The following is a 27,854-nucleotide window of genomic DNA, read 5'->3' as shown; positions in this document are numbered from 1 at the left end:
TCTCTCTCTCTCTCTCTCTCTCTCTCTCTCTCTCTCTCTCTCTCTCTCATACACACACACACACACACACACACACAGACTGTGTGTGATTATGTATGTGATGTGTGTGAGAGTGTGTGTGACTCTGTGTGTGTGTGCAGGGGCAACTGTGACACAGCAGGGGGTGACTTTCCAAATGAATGACATATTTGAACACTGTTGACATACAGTAGTATCTCTGGCACTCCAACAAAAGGTTTTTGTCTAAATTACCTAAATTCTGCATGCGCTTTGAAAACTTGACTGTAAGTCTTGCAAATTTTTAAATTCACACAAATTTTCAAACATACGTGGATGAGCCCAGCACACACATACATAATGAAGATTTTTTTTTGGAAGGGATCTGGATTTACACATTTGGTTGTCTTCATATTTAAAGGAACAGGTGCTGAAAACATCCTGGCTAACACAGAGAAAAGTACAACAGATGAGGCTAAACAAGGAAGAGCCGAATAGATGAACAAGCCGTGTGTTTCCAGACTCTAGCTGGAGCAGCTAGGACTCTGTTGTGTGTTTGGGTGTATGTCATGGAGCTGGATAAGAAAACTAACTGTCCATATAATCCCATTGGCTTCCTCATGTGGAGGATTCCACATGGACTCTGCAGGGGCAGAATTTTGTGTTCCTCTCCAAGTGCACATTGACCAATGTCTCCAATGACTTACTTATTAACCACTGATTTTTTTTTTTAATTAAAAAAAAATTCTTTATAAAATAGCGTGCAAAGTTTCTTGGATTTCTTTTGAATAAGACTTTTAGAACTATAGATGCCAGGCAGTGGTGGTGCATTCCTTTAATCCCAGCACTTGGGAGGCAGAGGCAGGTGGATTTCTGAGTTCGAGGCCAGCCTGGTCTACAGAGTGAGTTCCAGGACAGCCAGGGCTACACAGAGAAACCCTGTCTCAAAAAACCAAAAAAAAAAAAAAAAAAAAAAAACTATAGAAAGACTATTAGAATGTAGATCTTCTTAAACCAGTGTCGTTTCTCAAGAGATGTTCTGTCGGTTGTTCAACATTTGGCATTCTGAATCATCTCATTGCTAGTGGCCTTGAGGGTTCAAGATGTCACTACAGAGGGCAGGGAAGAGTCATATTCCCTGTCTTGTCTCTCTGTCTCTCTGTCTCTGTCTGTCTCTCTGTCTCTCTGTCTCTCTGTCTCTCTGTCTCTCTCTCTCTCTCTCTCTCTCTCTCTCCTCCCAGAAGCTAGAATGCTGTATGCAACTAACTGATTCCCACTGTTTTCCCTGAGTTCCTTTTGAAGTGGAGGTGAGTGGCCCAAAGGGAAGGGAGGTTTGTGTCTCATTTGGAGCATTAGTGCTCACTAGAGCACTGGGTGGGGCAATACTCCAGTCATCTCTCTTCTGATATATGCTATGTAGTCTGGGAGCCTGGGAGTCTGTACAGTTTCTTGGCTCATGTCTGTTTCCCAAGGCATTTTTTCTGCTTCCCATTCACTCCTATGGTCTTACTGTTACCTTCCAATCAGTTCTCCTACTTGCTTAAGATAATACAGTCAGCTACTCTTGCTTGGAAAAAAAAGAAAAAAAAAAGAAAACCTGACACATTTCATCATTTATTGAGCGATAAACAGAATTAAGCCTGGCAGTAGTATCGAAAATTAGGAGAAAATTAAAAAAAATTACAATTGTCTAATAAGTTAGAACAACATCCAGATACTATTTATATTCTCCCAGTGGTGGTACAATTGAGAGTCTGGTGGTCTTTGAATCAGAGGGATGTGTGTTCAAACACTGACCTTACCATTTATAGACTATGTGACCTTGGGTAAGATACTTTCATCTCTACTGGCTTCCTTTCTTTACTTATAGACAGAAATAAAAATACCACACAGGTATGTCCAAAGGATAATGTAAGATTATTTTTATCATAAAAGTGTTTTTACATATTGAAGCTCCATTTTTATCATTTCAGGCCAGCAAGTCCTCTTCTATGTCATCTCCCATCCTACATCACCCACATCCATTATACAGTCTTGCTCTCTCTTCAGATAGAACCTAGGAGGGCACAATGCCTTTGGCTTTAAACTAGCATTAAACCAAACCTTAGATCATTGTTTCCACTGAAAGCAATAAAACTCTAACTGTTGAAAAAATAGAAGCAGATGCCTTTCTCATTTCTCAATTCAAAAGTTAAGTTTGTATTTGACCCAGCTTACTTCACTCTCTTACTGGTAGACATGCAAATTCAGGCAAAGGGAGCTTCATTGAAAACTTAACTTCTAGGGCTGGGTTTGACCTCAGCATCAAACAAAACAGTGACAAGAACAAATTCCAGCTCATTTGCTTGGTGATCCTTTCAAGTGGCCATTCAAACATGTTGGCTTCTGGCTGATATTTTTGTCTGGTCTTGGTCTGGTAATGTCATGTAATATAAAATTAAAGACAGTGGTGACGGGAAGCTGTATTGGACATATGTTCCTGACCCACATTTGCTTGCCTATATCCCAGATGGGACAAGCTGCCTTGCCTCAAGTTTTTAGACCTTGTGGTACAGAGAATCAAAAAGAGAAGTTATAATGACTCTTGTATATTTCTTAAATGTGACCAGTTATTCAGACTCGATCATGGACTGGTCTAGAAATCAATCCAATATTGGAAATAACAGTCTTCATTTGGAAGGATGGATCTGGACATCTTCAGAGACATATTTGGAAGTTAGTTGCAGTTCTCTATGATGTTGTGTTAGTAAGAGATAAAGTTGGGACAGGATCTGGATTTCAAACAAGTGTTAGTGCATGTGTTAAGGCTCTTTAATTGTCAAGTTGTTTCTTCTACAGTATTTATTGTAAGTTGCATTGACCGTATACTTTCTAATTGTATTAGTGTGTTGAAACATGGCATGTGTGTTATGGGTTTCTATCAACCAGCTTTTGTTTTATTGCCCTGAGTATTACAGAACCTTAGTTTTCTGAAAAAGAAAAAAGCTTGCAAGTACTAGAAGAAGTGAATTAGGCTTTAAGCAGAAGCAAGAGGGTAGTGGACTTGATTATTGCTGGTATAACAGCTTTAATTATATTAATTGCTAGCACCACTGCTTCTGCAACTGCTTTGACACAAGAAGTTAAAGACAGGTAACTTTGTTAATCATTTAGCAAAAAAAAAAAAAAAAGGTGCTACTAATGTGTTGAGTATACAAGAGGAGTTAGATAGGCATTTGGAATATTGAATTGATGCTCTTTATCCTATCCAAATTATTGGAAGGAAGTTCAGGGTTTAAGAGTAAGGAGCCATCTCATGTCATGCCAAATATAAATGGAGTTATGTTAGTTCTAAAGTTTACAATGATAGTCACTATAATTAGGAAAAAGATTAAAGACACTTGCAGGTTATTTGGCATAATTCTAACACCTCTCTGGATGTTTTAACTTTGCATAGTGAGATTATGAATTTAAAGAATGCTGCTCTGCTGTGCTTTGATGCTGCAGATAATGCTGATAAAATTATCCATGGCTTGAGGTCAGTATTTCCATTTTGGTCAAGTGTCAAGAATGGCATATAAAGCTAGATCATGCTATCCCTTTTTGTCCTGGGAATACTTATATTCCTGCCCATCGTGTGAAAGCTTGTCTTTAACAACGTCAACATGTTGGCAACCAAAGCACGTGACTTGAAACTGAAAATGGACCCCCAGAAAGAGTTATTAAATTAACAGGCTGGCAAGCCAAGGACGGGTAAGATTCTGCACAGAGCATTACCAACCTAAGACAAAGTGCATTGCTTTGGATAATGCATATTCCATGATGGGTAAGGAAGGCATTCTTGTCAGAATGACTTAAGACAGACTCAGTCTTGTTAATGAAATATAAAAGGGGGAGATGTGGAGAGCTTTAGGGGCTGCTTGTCAGAAATCTGACATTGGCCAAGGACAAGGAAATGGGCTTAAGGCAGGAATCTAACATTAGGCTAGAACAAAGAAGTAATTTCAGGCAGGAATCTAAATCTTAGGCTAGAACAAAGAAGAAGGCTTCAGGCATGAAAATGAATTTGGGCTAGGACAGGGAAGTAGGCTCAGATATTTTGGTCATCCTGATAAGCCAGTGATCACAGAAGTAATCATGGGACTTTGCTTATTGCCTTACTTGTCCTTTGACTATTTGTGTTTATTGTCTTGCTTGTTCCTTGAATATTTGAATCTATTGTATTGCTAGTTCCTCAAGCTACAACTGACCTTAATACTTGCATGTAATTTAAAATGGTATAAAAGCAAAAAGGAGGAAGAGGAGGGATGGGATAGGGGGTTTATTGGGAGGGGGAATGGGGAAAAGGGATAACATCTGAAATGTAAATAAATAAAATATCCAATAAAAAATAAATAAAAAAGAAAGAATTAAAGTAAATAATATTAGAAAAGCCTGTAGTTTTATTTACTAAAAAATAAAACATTAAAATTCATATTGCTAAAAAAAACTTAAAGACTTCTTTCAGAGGGTTTTAGGTGGACCTTTAGTCATTAGATGTGATGCTGGCATTGTTTAAAGGATGCTGAGAACATGAGGCAATATGATGCTGGCAAAACAAGGCTCACAGTCATTGCTTTGGATGACATAGAGTGTTTCCTGGGTTGAGGTAATTTTTCCTACACAGAATAGGGGAAAACAAGGGACAGAGAGGAGTGCAATTGGGCTGCTTTCCACTGCTCCTCTCTGGGAACCAATTTAGGAAAGAGGTAAAAAATCTCTCCTTGATGGCTATGCCAGTTCAAATGGATCTGCTGTCTTTGCCACTTGTGCTTAGACTTGTCTACACACTGGAATCACCTCAGGGAATATTTAAAAGATTCTGGAGTATAGGTCATGTCCCAGATTAAGCAAATCAGCCTCAGAAGTTGGAACTCACTCACCAGCAAGGTGAGTCTGGTCTAACGGACACCATCACTTTTGAAACTACTGGCCTATGCTTGATCTCATAACCCATTTATTATAGTAAAGTCCATGTACTGAAATCATTAATAGTTAAGTTCCCCCCACCCTGGTTTCTTCCCTGAGTCCTGGAGCTCTTGAACCATGAGCCCAACTATAAAATCAGATCAAGATAGAGTCGTTATAATATGTGCATCTATTATGTTATTATGAAAATATTTCTAGAGGCCTAGTAACTAAAAAAAATCAAACATCTTTTCTTTTTCTGTGGGTATGCAAATATATGTGTGGTACATACATAGTACATATGCAGTTACATGTTCCTGTTTGCATGTAAAGGCCAGAGGAGAACTTTGAGTAGTCCTGTTATCGTTCTTTCCATCTTAATCCCTTGAGACAGGTTTCTCACTGAAACTAGAGCTAGGCTTGTGGCCATGAAGGCCCAGCAATCCTCCTGTCTCCTCTTCCATTGCTTTAAAATTGCAGGTGTGTGCGTGTGCGTGTGCGTGTGCGTGTGCGTGTGCGTGTGCGTGTGCGTGTGCGTGTGTGTGTGTGGTCATGCATAGATTTTGATGTGGGTTTTGAGTATTGAACTCAGGTCCCCGTGCATGCATAACAGGCATATTACTGACAGCCATCTCCCTAGCCTTGCCCAATCACTTCAATCATGTTTATGACAGAGAAGCACTTGCCTTTAACCTGAAGTCATTTTCTAGTGCTACTGTAGTCTTTGTCAATAGTTCATCATTTCTCTAAGGCATTCTTTCTAAAATGAAATATTCTACTCTTGGTGCCAGACCTCAAAGAAATATTTTTTTTAACACTTAAGGCAATCCTTCCCCCCCCCCCTTTAAAGTGCTGAAATGGTAAAATATTAGATTCTCAGGGCTGGAGAGATGGCTCAGTGGTCAAGAACATTGGCTGCTTTTTCTGAGGACCTGGGTTCAATTCCTAGCAGACCACATGGCAACTTAACAACTGTCTGTAACTCCAGTTGCAGGGGATCTGACACCCTCATGCAGACATACATACAGGTAAAACAAAAATCAATATTTGTAAAATAAAAAATTAATTATTTATAAAAGTTAGATTTTTCTAAGTAAAATATTACTTTCCAAATATCCATTTGTGTCTACTTCTCTTTCTCTGGCTTCTGGAAATGAAAATGTTTTCAATGCCCCAGGTGTTTTAGCCACAGAGTACTGGAATAATAATAGTAGGTGGCACCTGCTGAGCCTGTGTTATATGCTTTCGGTCTCACTTATTTCTATAACTACATCATACCAGTCCATTCTCATGGCAACTGTTGCTGTTGTTATCCTTATTTGTTGGGAAGCTTCTGAGGTTTGCAGAAGATATTTCTCTGAGGTTGTGTGTCTGTTAAATAACTGGCTTGCCATTTACTTCTTAGAGGTGAGCAAGAATTGATGGAAATGTATTAAGAAGTTGTGTGCCTGAATGAGTCCTAACCTCTTTCACTGATGCCTCTTGTTTTATCTCCATAACAATATACACACCAGGCAATAAGTATGACAAGATGCTCTAGGGAAGGAGAATGGTTCAGGAGCCTTTTCTCCTAGCTCTCTGGCCTTGTGACTTCCTCTCCCCTGCTTCCTCTGTCATTATTCTCTGAAATAAAATGAGGGCAGCTCTGCCAGGACCCAGAACAGGAGACAGTCCTTCATCCTCCCACCTCTCCCTTGATCTCCAGTTTCCAGAGAGAGGACTATGTCTAAGGCTAGCGCATCTTTATAAGAATGCAGAGGACAAGAGAAGTGGCAGGGTTTTGCAGCTACTGCATAACTTAAGAGCTAAAATTTGGGGTCTGAGTGGTGGAGTGTTTGTTGAGAACACGTGAGGCTCACCTTCATCCCCAGCAGTGGAAAGAACTCAACACAAATACACATAGATAAAGCTCTGCATGCACAAACTAATTAGTTTTGAAAATTTCTGCAACTTGACCTAACATGAATGTTCAGGTCTTGATATCAGTGAGTAGGGTTTTCCCCCTTAATATTTAATACAGAATTAAAAACACAGACACCAAAATGAAAAAAATAAAGTCAGTTTCTAGAGAGGGAAACCTGTAAAGATTTTTGTGAATATCCTTGCACACTCCCCTCATCTCTGTCGTATCACCATATCATATCACATATCTATATATCTATATACCTATCCATCTATATATCTATATATCTATATAATATACCTATCCATCTATATATAATCCATATCTTGTGTCAAAACTAGAATCAGAGCAAAGCTGACTGATAATCTGTTATACTTAATGCCATTTGTTTGTTTACTTGGTGTTAGAAATTTAAATTAATTCCCTATTACACATTTAGACCATTTGTTAACGTCACCCTATAAGTCACACTGTAATGACATACAGATTTTTGTAGCCCCTGGCAAACTTAGAAGTGATAAGAAATCCGATACTCTGAGTGGCCAGAGTTTTCTTGGTTAAAACGTTTTGCAGAGACTGTAAATAGGGTCTTTGCTCTCCACTGGAGGTTCTTAACTCCTACTGAGGTTCTCAACTCACTTTCAGAGCATTTTTTTCCCTCCATGCTGAGCCCTCATCTCACCCCAAGATGTTCTGCCTTGATTGATCTGGGTGGAGCTCAGGAATCATTATTTTTAAAAGCTCCCCTGGGGCCCACTGTGTTCACCAAGCTGCTGTCGGAGTCAAGGCCTCTCAAACATATGTACTGGGACTCTCTCAAAATTAGCTTTTGGAAACTGAAGAGAGAACCAGATAACAGAGACTCTCAAAATATCCTGCAATTGCTCTGTCTTAATCTGACAGCATCCAGGTATATTGCTCTGGTGACTTCTTAGTCAATTTTCATGGTATATTTGGTCTTGAAAGCTGGTTATGTAGTGTATTTTTGTAATTGCTCAGGTTTTAGAGAGCTTCGAATGCTTGCTTTAGAGCTAGTACTAAGGAAAGATTGAAGAGCAAATAAGGAGCTGCAATTTGTGGGAAACTGGAGTGTCTCAGGCTTTCCACTTAGACACAAAGCTACAACCCCCTCAGCATTAGACCTCAGATCTCAAGAACTCTAGCCCCTCCTTCAGGCTTAGCTTCAAGTGGCCCATCAAGACATTTCCAGAAATCCTTTTATATTTCTGTTCAGTACTGCTAGGGGTATAATTGGACCCCATTAGATGCCCACTAAATTGGCTGGAGCATCCATACCTTAAAATTCTAATTGTCCATACAACTGTTGTTTGGAGTAGAACTTGTCCATTGAGACTATTAGCCCTCCCTGGTTGCAGTTGGATGGAAAATGTTCTGTGTACCAAGGTTAGAGGAAAGTGATCCTTTAATCTATCATTTTTCTAAGCTAGAAATTTCAAGCTAGGAAGAACTACTTGAATTTCACTTATCTGTAGAAGAGTAAGGAGGCAAAGTATCCTGGACTATAAAATTCTGGGTTTGCTGATGCAGAGTTCAGTTCATACTGATGTGTTCGCTTTCAAGGCTCCAGATGGGAGGAATCCAGGTCCCATGTTATACTCAGAATCCTCTCTTTAGAAATCTCAGTGAAGGCTAGATTCTTTCGCCTCTGAAGATTCTGGGACTTCTCAATGTCCCCTCTATTAGCAGAGTTCTTCAGATCTGTACAATCTATCAGAACTATTGAAGGCAAAAATACGGGGGAAAATAAAAATAGCTATCTACTCCAAGTGATAGGAGAATCTTCTTAATCTTAACTCAGAAATTCCTTAAAGACAATGTCATAAAGGGTCCCAGTAGAATGATGGGCAAAGCTATAAGATAGATATTAGGAGCCAACTTCCCCATTCCAAATGCCCATGTTGTGTAGCTGAAAGTAAGTGTCCGTGTTTTCCTTTCTGAGCTTCAGTTTCTTTGTAAGTAAAATAAAGATGATTTCTAGCTCATAGAGGTGCAAAGAGGACTAAGAATATTTTTATGGAAGTACTGTGCCCTGGAAAAGCAAGAGGATAATTATTGTGGTGTCTATATTATCAACAAAGGATGAGTGACCTCTCAGGGCCCAATAGATCTCTCAGAAACCAAGAATATCACCTGGTACCCACTTTATCTCTGTAGTTGTAGGTTCAAACAACAAACAACCCAAATAATGACAGTGTGGGTGAAAGGAATTCATAGGATGCCTAGAAAGAGGTGGAAGGTCAGCGGCTGCTTATTCTCCACTTAACTCAGCAGACTGTAATGAGGTGGAGATGGTTCTAGTTGTGGGCACACTTCTTTATCTGTAGCTCTTTTGCTATCTCTGTCTCTGCCTCTGTCGATTTGACTTACATCTATAGACAGGCTTGAAAACAACTCATTTGTCTCAGGAGAAGGAGGAAAATTTTTCTCTGGAAATTTTTATTATCTGGAAAATAGACTATGAGAGCTGAGCCAAGAGACCTTGTGTTCAGTTAACAAAGATAAACCAAACTGAAGCAGGACCATGAGATTATGGCTCAGTGATGCTGTGTGGTACCTGTGTTTGCAGACTGGTAAGTAGGCTCATGTGCAATATTTCTTCGGTGACTAATATAATATGAAATACTAATAAGACCAGTTCCAGAGCCCTGGAATTTTAGGAGTTGGGGGGAACTGACTGACATTAAGATGGCCAGAAGTATTAATTGTATTAACAATAGAATATTGACCCAGGAAATACTTATGCTGACTACAGACACAGACACAAAATCCATAACTAGAAGGAACTACCAAAACAAAGTAAATTATGATATAATTTACTGCATTTTAGTTTCATGAACTTACAGGTTACTCAGTTGACCCAGCTTTCCTAAGTGCACAAAGCTCTTCTCTAATTGTCTTCTCTTTTGCAGGCCACACATGCCTCTCTAAGCCTAACTCCTTTTTCTAGAGCAGTAGTTCTCAACCTGTGGGTCTTGACCCCTTTTGGGGGATTGGGTCTAATGAGCCTTTCACAGGGTTCCCCTAAGATCATTGGAAACACACAGCTATGTACATCACAATCTATAACAGTAGAAAATTACAGTTTTGATGTAGCAGCAAAATAATTTATGGATGGGGTCGCCATCACATGAGGAACTGTATTAAAGAGTCACAGCATTAGGAAGGTTGGGGACTGCTGGTCTGCAGCCTTAACATACCTGCACACTTTTTATTGGAAGAGGCAAGTGGAAAGCTGGGGGAGGCATAAGTGAAGGATGGATGGTTGATCCCCTAAGCTACATATAATCTTGAGCCATAGAATTTGGGGTAAGTTGACTATTGGAAAGGAAATGTATAGCACAGGTCTCACACCTATTAGCAGAAGTTCTTCATGGAGTGAATTGAACACTCTTTGAAATGCAGAAATACCTATGCAGAAATAGGCATAATTGTTTTATATAGATTAAAATTTGTCACTCTTGTACACAAAATGTTTATTCTCTTTCAGTTAAATCCTTCTAGCTAAGTCATGTAAATACAAAGAAATCAGGTTTAAAAACATTTCCCCTTAGGGTCTCATTTAGATGAGTTAAGATAGATACATCCAGTATTTGGCATGTATACAGAACTCGGAGTTTTATATTTGACATGCTATGTGTCTTGATCTTGATCATAATATGATTTTTGGCTCCTGTTTAATGCAAGATGATGTCCAAGCTCTACAATAATTAAACAGTTTTCTTCTTTTGACTTTAGGTAAGATAGATAAGTACCTGTCATTTATTCTCTTTGGGTCAATTCCAGGAGTGTTTAACAAGTTTCCAAGGCTAATTAAATAGGCTTGGCTTTCATTAGCTAATTACTCAAAACCAAAGATATATCCCTCTCCACCCCTTGTAAAACTTTATTTGGCAGGGTTTTTTTGATGAAGTGACAGATACTGACAAGTGTTGTCCCCTGTAAAGGGTCACTGTGACAACGATAAAGAGCTTAAGGTGATAAAAGTCACAGTGATAAATGTACACAGATCAGGCATTTCTGCACATGTCCCAGGCAAACAAAAAGGGACAAAGTATCATGTGTCTGAGGGCCTCCTGCTCTGGGGACAATTGTGTTACCTAACATGTAAACTTCATGGTATCTCACACAGAGATCTGAAGTTTGGAGTCTCTTCTTAAAATATTTCTTTCATTCTTATTCAGGTATACGTGTCTATGTTAGTGTACATGTGAGTGGAGGTATCCATGGGGAGGCTAGAAGAGGTACCAGATCCCCTGGAGCTGGAGTCACAGATGCTTGCCAGCCACCCAACCTGGGTGCAGGGAACTGAACTCACAAGTATTCCTAACCACTGAGCTATCCCTCTAGCTCCTGGTGTCTCAGGAAAGAACGACTAGATAGGCTTAGCAATCCAGTATTGTTAATTCTGGCTACTTGGGAAACTGAGGCACAAAGAAAAAAAATTCAAGACCTCCCTGGGCCATTAAATTAGTTCAGGAAAACGGGGCTGAGAGATAGATTCGGTCTTACAATAATAATGTAAGCCGTGGGGATGTAGATCAGTGGTCAAGCCTCGCCTAGCATATTCGAGGCCCTAGGGTTGATATGCCATGCAAAAAAAAAAAAAAAAAAAACAGGAAAAGAGAGAAACAAAGCCACAAAAATTTTGTTCTCAATTCACATGGAAACGAGCAATCAAAGAGTGTATTATACCACCCACTCTGGGTATAATAACACGTGATCTCATCGCTTGCCCTCATCTGATTTTGGAGATCCTTCTTGATTCCAGTACTTCCCCTGCGCCCAGATATTCGGTCCCTTTTCATTTCTTTCAATTTCATCCTTCCTCTCTTGGCAGTCCAACCCTTTAGTCAGCACAATTCTCAGAGAGCAAATCTGGCCCTCCTTCCCGTTTTCTTTCTTCTTTTCATCTGAATCATTCTCCTTCTTTGCCTTGCTCCCCCTCACATCCCACAGAGTTTCTTCCTCACAGGCAGGAGAACGCCTTTTGTAAAGCTGAAGCGATGAGCCAGCGTCTTCCGGAATGAACTGAGATGGCCTTGCTTCTACAAGACCCTAAATAGACACCTGAACTTGCCTTACATTCTCCCATGGGAGCTGCAGCGGTACCTGGACAATAACTACCAGGAAGACTTAGGGAATCATTTAAAGCCACTCAAAGTCTGAACAGATTTGGTAGCTTAACACATACTTCAGCCTCAGAAAAGAAAAGATTGACTCTATGAATATAAAAACAATCGGTATGGCTTGTTTTATGGAAGGAACAACTGTAGAGTAATTCTTCATGATGGTTAATGCTGTGGTTTGTAATAGTCTGAGCAATTTCCTCATCATTCATTGATGGTACACGGCTGGCTTCTACAGATGCTGCCATTGGGGCTTAAGCCTAAAACAGGAATTACAGACATCACCCAGTTTAGAAGAGAGGGATGCTTGTCAAATCCTAAGCAATGTCAATTGGCAGGGATCTCAATCCTCCCCACCAGCTTGTGCACCCGGTGGGGGGCTTTTCAAACATTCCAGGTGAGCTTCCAAAGTTTGTTCTGAGTTGTTTGTGGTGATTAGAAGAACACACACAATGGAAACAGAGACTCCACCCATCCTACAGTACCAGGAGCACTTTTCTTGTGAAAGCAACAGCCGCTCTCACCCAAATATCCATTCCCAAATCAGTCCCAGGAGATTCTGGCCATTTGTTTCCTCATCTTCATCATTTAGAGAGGGAGAACTTGGGGACCATCCTCATGGGGATGCCTGTCTATACTGTCTGCCGTTCACGAGCAAGACCAGGTGAGGATCGTAATGGCAAAACAAATAGAGTTCTGTAACAGCTAATAAAGTACCGATAGGACAGGGACTTGAGATTAAGATGACAAATGGTCCCTTGTCTCACTTTCCACACATTGGCCTCTAGTCTGTGCATGTCCCAAGTACTTCATGGTACCGAAGGAAAGCATGAACTAGAGTAGAATGCATTTTACTAAATGGGAATCATGACGTAACTCCCCAAATCTTTAAGGTGTACATATGAAGTGCTCACTGTACATTAGGGACAATTTTAGGATTGAATCTCCATTTCTCCTTAAATTCTACCTAAATAAGGAATTTTTTGGTAAGAATAAAGGGGATGATTTGTTCCTTGTAAGATCAATGTAACCGTTTCTGGCAGTGAAAAATTAGGAGCTGATATATATATATTCAAGATGCAAGTGAGAAATGTTCTGTTTATTAATGATGACTATATGAATGAAAATACAGAGGAGCCACATTCTTCCCCAGTGAGTGGATGGCGGGAAAGGAAGTCTTGCAACACTTCCTGTTACCAGCAGGAAGCTGGGTTTTTAAGCCCCGCCTACACTTGGCACCATTTCTGCTTTATTCCTGTGGCCGTTGATGTCCTACAAAGGAGCTGGGTTGACAATGTTGTTCTACTGATGGAGTGTCCAGCTTTAGCTAAAATGCTTTGCACTGGAATGAAGCAGGCTTCTTCCTTAAATGACCTAGAATTTAGAGTTGGATCAAAGTCTCATCCTACAGGGTCATTTTTAGGACTTGCATAGTTGATCAGCCAAGAGAAAAGATGCCAGATGGAACAATTTGAATAAACATGATTATGAGGGGGAAAATTCTGGAAAATTTGGGGTCCAGAGAAAAGTGCTGAAGCTTTGGGAATGCAGAGCCAAGATCCATTTTTATGTTCCCGACAGCTTCAGTCACCCGCCATTTTGTTGGTTGTCTTCCTGTTTTTCTCTTCTAAGGAAACTTTAAAAGCCTCACATCAGCAATGTGCCTGGTGAGGAAGATTCTCAACTGGAAGTGTGTTCAGGGAAGAAGAAAGATTCTGAAATAGTCTGTGGCAGAAGAAGGGAAGGAATGTAGCCTTGGGATCAGGAGAGAAAACATTTGTAGGGACAAAAATAGAGAAACTAGCACCGGAGAAACCAGGGTTCAAATCCCAATAGGCTACACACATCATTGTTTCAGAATGCCAGCTTATTACAAAATGGAGATTTAACAATCAGACATTTTGAGCACCCAGGAAAGCTCGTTCATGTGCCTCAGCTAAAATTCAGAGACAGCCCCGAATCTTGCTTGCACTGGATAGGGTTGTCATCTTGGAAAAACAGCGCAAGTTCTACATTAAACCTGAAGGATCTCAGCCCTGGCACCCTCAAACTGGTGCAATATCCCCGATGCCCACACACTACTGAGTCAGTTCTCTGAGTAGGTCACTGTGGAGAGATGGCTGGTCTGCTATAGACAGGTAAAAACACTTCCCACTCAGCATGCCAGGCTTAAAAACTATTAATTTGCTGGATCACACACAAATATCACTTCATCTGAACTGATTAAATCAGGAAACAATATGTGTAAATGGTGTAGGGCATGTGGTAGAATATCTGAGAGAGAAACAGCAGCTTTCCATCTCTCAGCACATCTGCGTTCTGATTACTGACCAGGTGTGACGGCTTATGCATGTAGCCTCTGCTACTTGGTAAGTTGAGGAACTGTTTCAGCCCAGGAGCTCCAGGCCAGCCTAGACAAAATACTGAGATCCCATCAAAAAATTGAGTAAGTAAAAATAAACTATTCTATTTCTATTGAGTTACAGACTGGACAGCATCACCCGAGCTTTCCTATGGCATAATGCACAAGGCCACAGAAGGAAAAGAGAAAGGACATTTCTGTTTGCCTCCCAGAGCATCATTTTCTTTCATTAGCCAGCTCCCACTGATCCAGACCAATTGCTGCTTCCTTTAAGACTTGACTGAGACCTCTGGACGTTCCTACTGCAGTGCCAATCCCACTGTTTTACAATGATTTGTTATAAGTCAATTTCTATACTAATGGTAGGCATTCCCCCTCAAAGATGGGACTATGCCTCATTCACCTTTATACTTCCGCAGCCTAGTACACCTTCTGGCCCATCATGGAGGAAATGTGCAGGGAGAAGGCAGGAATGCCAAGAACTTACAAGCTCCTCACTTTTCCTTTCCACCAGTTTTGCTGAATTTCTTCCCCTGGGTATGGGGATGTGGCTCAGTGAGTACAGTACCTCTCATAAAAGTGGGAAGACCTAGATCAGGATTCCAGATCCCATGTAAAGTCAAACAAGATAGCTCACGCCTGTAATCCCAGTGCTATTGTGAAAAGATGGGAGAGAAAGGAGAAAGTCCTGAAGCTTATGGGCCAGCCAGCCTGGCATGTGCAATCCTGTCTCAAACAAGATGGAAGGTGATAGCCCAGAACTGAAGTTATTCCCTGACCTTCACAGGTGCACCAAGACATGCACGTACCAGCAGTCGCACATGCACACACATTTAAAACACTCACTCACATACATATATACATACATATCACAGACATGCACATACACATGTATACACACATACAAACATAAACACAACAGGTTATAATGATAAAACATCCTACCCTTGACATCAGGGAAGAATCCCCTTGGCTGATAAACCAGGGATATTTATTCTTCCTGGACAGTTGCATAAAGAGAGGTGTGTGCATGAAACTTGAAATTGCCATGATTCTGGCCAAGGAGGTATTCAGATATGTTGCTGTATGAGTCTTCTGTGAAAGTCTTTGACACAGGAACACATGTAATCGACTAATATCTTCATTTTCTGACTAACTTTCCTGGATGCAGATACAATTTCCAGAGGTACAAACGTTGGGAGGAAAAAGCCTGAAGGACTAAATTACTGATATCGGTGTTACTTAACAGCTGAAGATAATCCAGAACTTATAATACAGTCTTATTTGTGTTGTAGACACGCCAAGTCTAGTTCATTCTTAAGGCAATTATGCTTGCTTTTCCTTATGCCTTGAAATGCTTGTTGCTCAGATTATCTCAGGATTGTTTCCTTCTGAAGGTCAGGTATCAAGGAAGAACATCCCCTCAGAAGCAAGTTTGACCATACTGTCTGAGAGTAGTTCTGTGTCCTTCGTGTCCTTCATCTCTCATTCTTTAATGTGACAGTCTTCTTTTGATTCTGCCACTGCACTGATCACTATCTGAAATGCTCTTCCGAATTTGCATTCGTTGCTCTCCCTAGTCTCACAGTGTGAATGCAAGGGCCTCATCTATTTGCTTGTCATAGTGTTTGGAAGAATATGTGGCTCCTGGGGGCCCTGACTTTGGGGTTAGACAGGAATGTCTTCCCGTTGAAAAGATTATCATACACATTGAATTATAATTTATGGAATTACTGGGTAAACATGGTTATGACTTAACTCTACATGTTGTTTACATAGCATGTTGCACTTGAAGTTCAATGTCCTTTAAGGAACTCATGACCTTGACCTTTGACCTTCTACTTTCTTGTGTTGTCAGGCTTCTGCCACTTTCCACTTGTAAGAGTTCATCATAATTTACTAAAGGAGATTTAAAAGATTTGTTTTTGTTTCTGAGTCGCACTCAGTATCAGGTAAAGTATTACAAACTAACTTCTTGAGAGGACCATCATCAATATTTCTTTGAGGCCTTATCTTATTTCACATCCTGTCTTGTGAAAATTATCCTTAGATCATTTCAAAGGCATTTTGCATAACTTCTTGCCCTCCAAAATGGTTTTTGAACTTCACATTTTTATGTTTCTAAAAGATAGAAAAATCTTAATTTTTTGAGGGGCTGAGGGAGAGGAGCTCATCTATTCAATATCAGGAGCCTGACAGGCCAGAATGAGACTAGAATTATAATGTTAATATTCAGAAAAGTGACCAGAAAGTTACTACTTTCCCTTTTGGCTGTACATGCTTCTTCATACAGAGACTGCGTGTGAGGAGTGATGGGGTATGGTTCTCCTGTTGTATGTACTACAGAATAAAAAAATGATTAAAAGTTATAAAATATTAGGCCAAGAAATATGTTGTGTTCTGTGCCAGATAATACTTAGTTATTTTCTGACCTTCGTCTGACTTTTTAAATTAGTAATATCTTTATTTTATTTAAGAAAAGAATAGAAAAGCATGGATTGTCCAGGCAGAGAGAGTATGCAGGGACTATGTGATCATTATACGAATTTCCAAATAAAACTCTGTTTAAAACTCCTTAAAGGGCCCAGATCTTTCTCTGCCTTTCTTCCTGGGGTCCAAGGCTGAGATTCCTATCACAGTCTTGGATCATAAAATGAAGTTGAGCGTGAACACCATGAACTAGAAATAAGGGTAGAGCTGAGGCTTTATGAGCCTAACTGATTCTTAACTGCCCATTCTCAGGCTTTTCTGGTGCATTAAAATAAATTCTTCTTTGAATCTTTGAAGGTTGTGTGTGTGTGTGTGTGTGCATGTGTCAAAAATCCCTTCAGATGCTCTTGTAGGAAGATTTTAAAAACAAAAAGTACAACAACAACTACTACTACCACCAAATCTAATGCCTAGGCTGCATTCAACAAATGATTCTACTAAATCAGAAATTCTAGGCATGAAAGTCAGGAGCTACAAATGTTTAAAGCTGCATCTGTGATTCCCCTGGGGTAGCCCAGGCTGAGAATCACTGTGTGAGGCCAGCAGGTCTCTGTGTAGTATGTTCCAGAGTCTCCAGGGGAGTACGGTGATGCTTGTTAACCGTCTGGACTTCCAGGCCTCATGCCCAGAATCTTCAGTTTTTTTTTTTTTTTTAGACCTGGAGGCAGGCGATTTCCATACGGACGATTCAAGGATCACAACTGAAAAACACTGCTTTAGGCAATGGAAGATCTTTGGAAGTCTTAAAAGCAAAGAAATAACAAAGATCAGAAGAGCATTTAGAGACGATTAGTCTGGAACTGGTGAATAAGCTGATGATAAGAGGTGAAGGACTGAAGGCAGGCAGGCTGTTGGGAGGCTAGGAGCAGGTGATGTCACAGAACAGGTGATATCACAGAGTGGTAATGTCACAGAGCAGGTGATGTCACAGAGCAGATGATATCACAGAGCGGTAATGTCACAGAGCAGGTGATGTCACAGAGTAGGTGATGTCACAGAGCAGGTGATGTCACAGAACAGGTGATTTCACAGAGCAGGTGATACCACAGAACAAGTGATGTCACAGAACAGGTGATATCACAGAGCAAGTGATGTCACAGAGCAAGTGATGTCACAGAGCAAGTGATGTCACAGAACAGGTTATGCCATAGAACTAGTGATGCCACAGAGCAGATGATGTCACAAAGCAAGAGATGTCACAGAGCAGGTGATTTCACAGAACTGTTAATGTTACAGAGCAGGAGACATCTAGGCAGATACATTTCTGAGCTCAGTAAGTGATGTCCTGTATAGATACATTTCAAAGCTTAGAGAATAGTTACAGATAGATTGAAGAAAGGAGACTCATCACACGCTGAAAATGATAAAACCCTGCAGGAGGCTAAGGAGAAAGGTAACTTCAAGACAGCATTAGTGACGGAAGAACACACTAGTTTGTGATGAGTTTTAATCTGTGACCTTACTGTTCATTCTTAGTTTAATATGTGTCTGTTAATGTCAGCTTTTTAAAAATCTGATTAAGTATAGGGTCTCCCATTGGTCAAAACATATTTGTAAAACAATTCAATTTAAAGGCTTAGATACTTTATCTAACAATATCTGATCTCATAAGTATAAGTTAGCTTTGTGAATGTGCATATGTTTATATCTGTATATAACTGTATATAAGCAACTAAATTTTCATGTGGTTTTTCTTATTTCGGACACACATAAATACACACACACACACACACACACACACACACACATTTCATGGAGGTTGCGGAGATGGGTAAGTCAGTAAAGATGAGGACCCATGTTCAGACTCAAACACTCATAATGCAGAGCTGGGCAAGGTGTTCCAGCATTGCTATTACAGTGCTGGTAAGAGGAGGGTAGGCTGGGGATCCTGGGCCTTACTGCCTAGCTAGTCCTGACAAATCAGCCAGCTCCAAGCTCCCTAGAAAAAATCCTGTCTTTGTAAAAACAAGGTGCACAGTAGTTGAGGGAAACATCCAATAACAATCTGTAGTCTTGACATGTGTTTACCCACATAATCTTATCTTCCAAAGTAGAGAAAAAAATCATGCAATTGAGTGAGCAGTATGGTCATGCCTTATCCAAGTCTCCCCCTAGCATGTAGCACAGCCGTGCTCTCCAGAACGAAAGGTTTAAGGGACAATTCTAAAAGGTCATCTCAGGGACTAGCGATTATTTACTGTCTGAAAGAAAGCAACAAGCCAAGGTTTGTGTAATAATCTAAATTAAATATTACCTTACCCATAACTCTAAAATAAACATTGCTTTGTTGTAATAATGAAGGAGTAAGTCCTGGGATTGCTTCTTGGGCATGCTCCTCAAGTCAGTATTTTAGTTTTAAATTTTTAAACAGAAAAATATGTCAACTCTGATAGACGCCTCACACATGAAGACTCTCCATGCTCACTAAAGTCAAGATAAGAGTTCAGAATTTGTCTTAAACTTAATAAAAATACATGACACAGAGCACCACTGCACTTGCTACTTAGGATGCTGATGTGGAAGAAACATGACCATGTTCTCCAGAACTTTATTGTTTAAATAATGAAGCAATGGTAAATTGTCTAAGGTTCATTTTAGATTCAATTTTCTTTCTAATTGGAACATTTATTAAGAAGACTCTAACAAGGTGACCAACACGAGATCTGTTTAAAAGGTAAAAAGGAGAAATTTCTCAGGCAGTGGGTTTAGTTGCTAGTAATGGTCTCTTTCAAGCAGGACATAGTGGGACAGGATTATAAACCCAGAACTTGGGAGGCCTAGGTAGGAAGACAGAAAGTTTGAGGGGGGCCTGAGACATGTAGAGAAATCAATCAATCAGTCAAACAAACAAACAAACAAACAAACAAACAAACCAATTAAGCAACAGCTCTCTTCAACCTGGTGTGTGTCAGTCCCTTGTCACTTGCTGGGGATGATGCTTATGGCCACTAAGTAACAATATTGGCACCATTAAGGGACCACTGCTTATTCATCTTCCTGTATGAGAATGTAAGTGTTGTTGCATAGAAGGACCGGTGAGTGATCTCTTTCCTACTCTCCCCCGTATTGTCTCTCTGGTTATGTTTTGGTTTACCGTCATATACCAACAGTTACAGCATATAAAAGAAAATGTTAGCCATGCTCGCAAATATAAAACATTTGGTCTTGGGTTGCTATTTTGTGAAAGTGGAGGGGATGTAGAAAGTTCTGAACAAAACTCTACCTTGGCAATAGACAGAGCAATAAATAAAAATACTTGCTGTGTGTTTCATTATGTCCTCTTCAAATTTATAAATTGAAGTCGTACCCTGAATACTCCAGAGTGTGATCTGTTTGGGGAAATAGTGTCCTGCAGGTATAACGAGTTAAATAAGACCACGCTGGACTCCTGGCTAGAGTGGACTCCTAGTCAATATGATTGGTGTCCTTGCAAGGAGAAATTTAGATGCAGACATACTCCCAGGGAAATACCAAGTGAAGATGAAGGCAGAGTCATTTCAACAAACCAAAGAACATCCGAGACTGCTAGCAAACCACCAGAAGCTAAGGAAGAGGTGGGGTAGAGTCTCCCTCATGGCTAACCTTGCTCAACTGTTCAGCTTGGCCTTCTCACCTCCACAACTCTGAGACAACACAGTCCTGCTGCTTGAGCACCTACTCTATAGCACTTTTAAATTACAGCTCTAACCATTGGCTTCAGAATTGTAGTGCCGTCATTATCTTCCTGAATATCATATTCATAACTTGTATTCCAGTATTGGGACAGCAAGAGCTCAATTCTCTATAAGGAAGGGAGGATAAGGGTCGGAGTGGATGTACTGGCATGCCTGCCAACCACAGGTCTGTTTGGCTGACAGTTGGGGCTGCCACAGCCCACCTAGTACAGCCTCCATCATGAGACTCAGAGAAAGCTGTGGGAAGCAATCCATGTCAGCCAGCTCCTCATCAGTCTTCTACCCCACATAACTGCTGCTGCCTCAGCCAAGGTGTCAGAAGGGACACCATGAATAAACTGCTCTTCTCACTCCTCACACTCCTCTCCCTCACACAGCCCAATTTCTGAACACACAGAACAAAAGGATAGAACAGAATCAGGTAGAAGTGGGGCTGGAAAATAGAGATTTACAAAACAAAAACTGGAGTAGACGCCAAACAGAACTGAAACACATCGAGGGGGAAGGAGAAGCAAAACACTAGCGTGACTCGTAGTGACTCGTAGGGAAAACATGACTGGAGAGAAAACTCCCAGAGGCTGCTGCTACGGGTCTCTGTGATATTCAGCACACTGAAGCAGAAGGCCACCAGGAAATTAAGATGTTTTTGGTGAATGGAGTATCTGTCCAGATCCCCAACAATGACTTTGAGGTTTTCATCACTGAACCCTCTGTTATGCTTCCGGTCTTCATAGCTCAACTTCATAAACAAACACTCGTGATTCTACATCAGCTAATGGGGAATGCTGGACTAATGAAGACAGGAGGCTGAGGAGCCATTCGACTCTCTCATGGAGGTGTGCAGTGAACTTAGCAGAACTGTTCAATGTCAGACAGGCCATAAAGAGCCAGTGTAAAGGTTTTGTAAGCCCTAGGAATGATCTAGGCTGACTTACATAAAGAAAATAATTCTACATTGACCTTCAAGCTGTTACATCTCCACTTCAATCCTAAAGTGTTCATGAATAGGACATTAGATGGCTCTCTAGGGGCATTTTTAATATAGAAAATACCTCAGAAGATAATGTAAGAATGAAAGGCAAACAAAATTTATTCCAGCTAAAGCATTTATTTGAAAACTATTTGATGGATTAATATAAAAATTTAAATAAGTGTTCCTTGACCATGAGTTTTCAACTATTTTAGTAGTTATAAAAACACTGACCTGCACATATTCACGGCACTTGCTATATGATAGTCAGTTTCTTCGCAATGCCATGAGACTCGGTCTTTATTTGCCTTAAGAAACTGAGGCATAAGGTCATAATCCTTCTGTCCAAGGTCACACCATTTGCAAATAGCAGGGCTGACAGTCTGGTTTCCACGCCTGTGTGCTTAGGCACAGAACCAGAAGACCATTTGTCACACTGTGAAGCAATTTGCTTATTAGCTTACACATGAATCCTTAGTAAGAGGTGAAGTGAAGGCAGGAGTTTATTCAGATCTAATCTATTTCAGAGTCAAAGCTCTCTCCCATCTTGCTCTTCACTTTATCCCACTCACACCTGTTTATAAGGTCTTCCCTACTCCCTTTGTCACTTAGACTTTCCAGGAGACATGATGATAAGGTGTGAGGAGGACTCAGTCCAGCACAGATACCACAAAGTGCTGGGAAGACGACCAGCCAGTCCACTAGTCACAGCAGTCCTGCAGCTTTCTGGAAGGTGTTGGCTTCCTGCGTGCACCCCTCTTTTCTTTCCAAGAAAGGAGTCTGGTTGGTGAGATCAGCACCAGAACAGGACAAAGAGTCTGACTTGTAGTCTCAAAGTGCCCTCTGATGGGGACATGCTACCAGACAGGCTGGACTCATGGTTCCTGCCCTATATACTGAGCCCACACAGTTTTCTCAATTGCTCCGGACTAAGCCTGACAACAAATTGATAGAAAAGGAAGTGAATGAGGTATAGAACATAAATTCTGCAAAAGTTTAAAAATGTAATAAACATCCCAAGTCTATTGACTCCCAAATCTCCATTTGTACTCTGGTCGGTTGCAGCCAAAGTCCCTTTAATCTATTGACTCTCAGAATCGTCAATATAAAGTGCCAAAAAGCCCCAAGAATTCTTTGAGGTGTTTCAGAAGTCAGTTGGAAAGGAATTCCAAAGAGACAGGGTCTAGATTGTTGTCTTCCTCTGATATGTATGCATGGACACACACAGAGACACACCAAACATATACATACACAAACACACAAAGACACACACACCTCAAACAGTGCATAGCAATGCTATTCTGACCTGGCTAATAAAACAGTTTTTCATATTTCATATTTGAAGAAGTTTGTGGACCATTTTCACAATTCATCTTTAAGCCCCTCTGTCCCCTGGGCCCACCATTTAGGAAAGGATGTGGGTTGTAAAGACATAATAGCTTGACACTTCTGTCAGAGGAGGTTTTGCATTCCCCTATCGAGGTCAGTTCTGAAGAACATTATACTTTGAAAGCAAAGGGCATGCTGGGCCAGCTGCTGATCCAAACACAGTATGAGACAGTGTTGGTAAAGATGACTTTCCTGTCCAGAGCCAGCCAGTGAGAACACTATCATCCCCAGAAGGCTTCAATTAGTCAGGGATGAGAGTCATAAAGTATCTGTGGCGTCATTCTAAATTACTTTTGTCCTTTTGCCTTCAATCTTGCTTCATGTTTCTTGTCCCTGTCTGCTTTTTACTGTGCCTCCTTCCTCTGGTTCCAAACTCACTCATGGCCTAGGAAGAAGTGATGTGCATGCACTGTAAGAAAGAAATGGCTTCAGTTATTTCTGAAGTCTTGCCCTGTTTCTGTATTCCTACAAATAGAGGAGAATTAGCGTTTTGATGATGCCTAGGGCAAGTTGTTTTTTTGTTCTTTTCTACAATGTATATTACTTCATTATAAGCTATGTGAGTAGAAAAAGAATGATGTCAACAAATAACCAAGCGTTAATCATGCTGATGGTGGCGACATTTTAAGAGAGAACTTACTGAGTTATCCTTTATGTATCTCACGTAACAGACACATTAACTTTCAGAGAGAAGTTCAATGATCCTTAGTAAATACACAAAATTCTAGATGGGTCACCATTGTCCAGTTCTGGAACATTCCTATTATACTGAGAAGAGATACTATCTATACCCATTAGACTTAGGCAATCATTAATTTACTTTCTGTCTCTATAGATTTGCCTTTTCTGAAGGAAACACATTTAATATAAATAAAAATCACAGAAAGTGTGATATTTTATGACTTCTGTTAGTTAGCTTATTTGTTTTTTAAATTCACCCACATTTTAGCAATAATAAAAATATATAACACCCCGTTATACAGCAGAATTATGTATGGATTTCAGAGGAGATGTGGGTTTCAATCAAGTCTGTCTGTGGCACCTTTGAGCTGAGTCTTCTCAGAACTCCAAAATATCACAGAGATAGAGCTGTAGATCAGTGCTAACAGTCCTCTCGGGCGACTGTTCTGTGAATTAGCTGAGATATGGCAACTGACAATAGACACTCGGTAAACTCAATGTTTCTACTTTGCCCAGCAGTGTGTGTATTTCTCAACCCCCGCTTCAAGCTATGAAGTGAATCTTACAGCCTCCCTTCCAGTCTTCACATCAAGCTTGAAATGAGAGCCACATTATAAAGCAGTATCAGACACAGAATTCTGCCGGCAGGAACCACGTTCTTCATTAGTTGGAGTCCAGATGGTGAGGCACTGAAGGGATTTCCTTCAATTATATCACTGTCACCTCTTATAAGGAACATCAAATTGCATTTAATTATTTATTTAAAGGGGGTGTGTATCAAATCATATGCTAGATTTTTTTTTTGTTCACGAACATCAATGAATACTGTCATTCTCTGCCAATTCTTATAAAACTGCCTTCATTAGCATCAACCTCAGATTAGGAGGTAAGCAAGCAGCCAAGGGTTGCCAAGCTCAGAGTAAATCCCACCCAGTTCGTATCCTTAGCTCTCAATAGCTATCCAATGCCTTCAGACTGAGCGAGTCAGATTCGGAGAATTCAGCTCCTGAGTACAGCAAAGTCAACTGGCTTGAATGCCTGATCATTTTTCCATCCCCCCTCTCTGATTGGAATATATTTTCATTTTGAGTTTTGACTAAAAGGGGGTCTGGATATGAGTTCATCTTTAATTTCTAGAGATGCTCACTTCCAACTCCGAGCTCTCCTGCCCAGCCAGTGTTTCTCTGCTTTCAACTCATGACTCCATGTTCCACACTGGCTTCTCTCGGTGCTTGTTATAGCTACATCCTCAAATACCTTCTCCCCCTACTTCCAAGTTTACTTCCTGTTAAATACAGCAGGATAGAAAAGGGTAAATCTTCTCAATTTTACCCCTAAATAAAATAGATTTGCATGATATTTGGGGTATGTCACTCCAAGTAAATAAGGAAAATTTATCTTTCTAATGAAATAAAATTTCCATTGTCAAACATAAACAAGTTAGTAAAAGAAGCAATGAGATTTTTCTCAACTTTATAGCCCACTCATGTCATTGTATGTTATTGACATTGAAGATGGGAAGGAGAGAAATTAGGTTTATTTTCTAAGTGATCTAAGTGGTCAGGTGAGTAGACTTATCCACACTCGTCTTATGATAAAGCCACACTCACAAAGGAGAAATCGGTAAAGGCTTGATCAAGACTGGACCAAGCGTTAGTGTCTTCGAGGATCCTCACAATGCTTTTGGAGCCTCCTAGTTTGACAACAGCAACTGTTGGCAAACCACTGGTCAATACTGAGGTCCAGATAGAATAGATAGGATCCCAAAAAAGCAGTTTTCATGTACATTATTAGCACTTTCTATGGATTTGAAAATCTGTAAATGTGATAAATAAAAATGAGGGGTGGGGGTAAATGTAGCTGATGTTAGCTCAAATCTGTCAGTATCCACAAGGTGTAAAAACAAAGAATGACAAAAAATCCACCTTTACTTGAGTCAAAATTTCCCCTTCACATCTAGTAAAAGGATGTAATTGTTTCCCAAGATCTTATTTTACTGACTGTAAGCAGCACCATAGGAATGTATCACATAGCATAAATAGTTTATTAAATCCGAGATTTAGCAAAGATTTTTCTTTCTCTAGCACAGGCCTTTTGTCCAGCAGCAGATTACAAAATCATCTTCAAACAGAACAATGTAACTTTAATGCATAAGCATTCCCCTCACCAAAAATTTAAGCTCTCAATTCCAGTTAATTACGTGAAAGTTAACTTTTTAAAAGTCAGTTGGAGAGTAAAACCACACATGTGCATGCATTTATGTCTGTCTGCATGCCTGCCTATCTGCCTGTCTGTCTGTCTGTCTATCATCCCAATAACACAGCTCACATAATTATAGCTTATATGATCTCACCCATCTGAGAATGATTGGTTACAAATCTCAGGTTTGTAGAGATCGTTCTGAGGCCTCAGTCACCACAGAATTTTGCCAGCATCCATGTATCATGCACACGAATTACCACATAAAGTCAAGAGTCTCCTACCCTGAGATGGCAGCCAGCTTTTGGTGTGCCTGACGGGCCATTTCACAGCCTTTGGTTCTTGTCTTGTGCATTTCTGCTCGCAGAGAGGGGCAGCTGACTGAGACATCCCCAATAGAAATGACCAACTCTCGGTACAGGGCCACTTGCGTGTTGAACTCTTGGACAAGCTGGAAAACAAGCCAGTTTCTTTCACCAACACTTATCAGAAACTTAACTACTTTGGTACATATAAACAGATATTTCACTGACTTCTGGGCTGGCACCCCAAATCTCCAGCTAAGGAGCTTTAGGACTGTTTAAAGGTTAAGATATGAGGATGACAAAGTCTCTTTATCCAAGGCAAATGTTTATTTTCCCTCTGCAAGCTAGCCATGGAGGCTCCGTTTGCCTTCCCAGTTGCCCCCACATTTAGACTTGGTTTCTGAAGAACGAGAACATCTTTGGAGCTATCAAGCCACTCCCAGGCCACGAGAGAACGATGCTGGGCTCTGAGATAGATGCTCTCTTCTACTGCTAGTGTATGGATTTGAAGTGGCACAGAAAAACAAGCAAACAAAAAACAAACAAACAAAATCAAGCCACAAGTAGGACACAACAGGCAAATCTTTCACCTCTTGCCGGATCACTGAACGCTTTTGGCTTGGACCCTAACAGAAAGACTGGCATGCACGTCCTGTCCTGGGCTCTGGGACATTTCATAGTCTCTGCAGCGCTCCTGCGCTCTGTTTGGGTTTGTTTGCTACTGTGTCACCACACACACCCGCACCCTCACCCTCTCTCCCTGGTGAACCAGCCACTTCACCCTCTTTCGCAGCGTCTACCATTCTTTCAGAGGTGGGAGCATCACCTATAGCCCCAGACTCCCAGGATCCAGACCCCATGACTCTTGTTTCAGCAGGGCCATTTCGACCTGGGTGTCACCCCGCATCTGGGGGAGTGCAGATTTAAAAATAGTACATCGTGCACGTGATCGGCATGGGGAGGCTGAGGGTGGGGAGTGGCTGGCACTCAAGCAAACGATTAAGATACACGATTCCCCCCAACCCCCTCCTCCAAAAAAAAAAAAAAAAAAGGTGCAGTTTTTACCCACCATCTTGCAGTCGTCCAGGGCTCGTTGGGTTTTGTGGGCGCTTTCGGAGCCGCTGCCCCTGCGCTCCCAATCCCCGCTCTGCAGCGGTGGCTTGCTGATCTGGAAGATCGAGGAGCGGGTGGACCGGCTGGGGCGCTTTTTGCGCCCATTCGGTGCAGAACTCATGCATACACATCCACGAAGCCGAAGCCGCTGGTGCAGTGCGCCCCGGCGCGGGCGGCCCGGTGGTTGCCCCTGCACGCCGCCGCGGAGCAGCCGGAGCCCGGACCTGAGGCGCGCGCGGCTCACAAGGTTGCGGCTGGCTGCGCGGGTGGGTAACCTTCAGCTTGAAGGAGAGCCGGGGAAGCGCTGCCTGTGCGGTGCAGCATCGCTTCCGCTAGCAGCGATGGAGAGGCGCGATCAAGTTCTGCTCAGCAGCAATGCCGGCCCTGTCCCGGGAGCTGGACGCTGCTGGCGCGGGCTTGCACCGCCTTCCTCTCGGCATGGATTGACAGGCTGAGCGAGGAGGAACGCGCCACCGGGCGGCTCCGAGTTCCCATTCAGATAGGGGGGAAGCGGCGTTCAAAGCCTGCGCTGCAGGGTGGGGGGCGGGAGGGGGTGTCGCTCTTGCTTCGGTGTCTTCCCGCAGCGGTGCGCGCGGCTCGCCTCTCCCCTCCCCTCCACGCTCGCCAGACCTGGAAGGGGCGAGCTGTTCCGCAGCAGGCGATTGGCGCTAATCGGGCCGCCTTGATCCCTCAGTCTC

At 41.3% G+C, this 27,854-nt stretch overlaps 1 protein-coding gene across 1 annotated transcript in view; it reads right to left on the bottom strand.

The window, feature by feature from the left end:
* Positions 1-27,650, bottom strand: part of Rgs7bp (regulator of G protein signaling 7 binding protein) — a 95,829-nt gene extending 68,179 nt beyond the window's left edge. Inside the window, exons 1-2 of the mRNA XM_028784403.1 lie at positions 27,113-27,650; positions 26,023-26,189 (exon numbers count right to left, since the gene is read on the bottom strand). Coding sequence (XP_028640236.1) covers positions 26,023-26,189; positions 27,113-27,277 — 332 coding nt within the window. The 5' untranslated portion in view covers positions 27,278-27,650. The remainder of the gene's footprint in view (positions 1-26,022; positions 26,190-27,112) is intronic.
* Between the last annotated feature and the right edge of the window lie 204 nt (positions 27,651-27,854).

The sequence above is a fragment of the Grammomys surdaster genome, unplaced genomic scaffold, assembly GCF_004785775.1.
Source record: "Grammomys surdaster isolate TR1022 unplaced genomic scaffold, NIH_TR_1.0 99, whole genome shotgun sequence".
In the NCBI taxonomy this organism is placed as follows: Eukaryota; Metazoa; Chordata; class Mammalia; order Rodentia; family Muridae; genus Grammomys; species Grammomys surdaster.
Note: the sequence above shows the minus strand (reverse complement) of the source record. Positions and strands in the feature narration are given on the sequence as shown.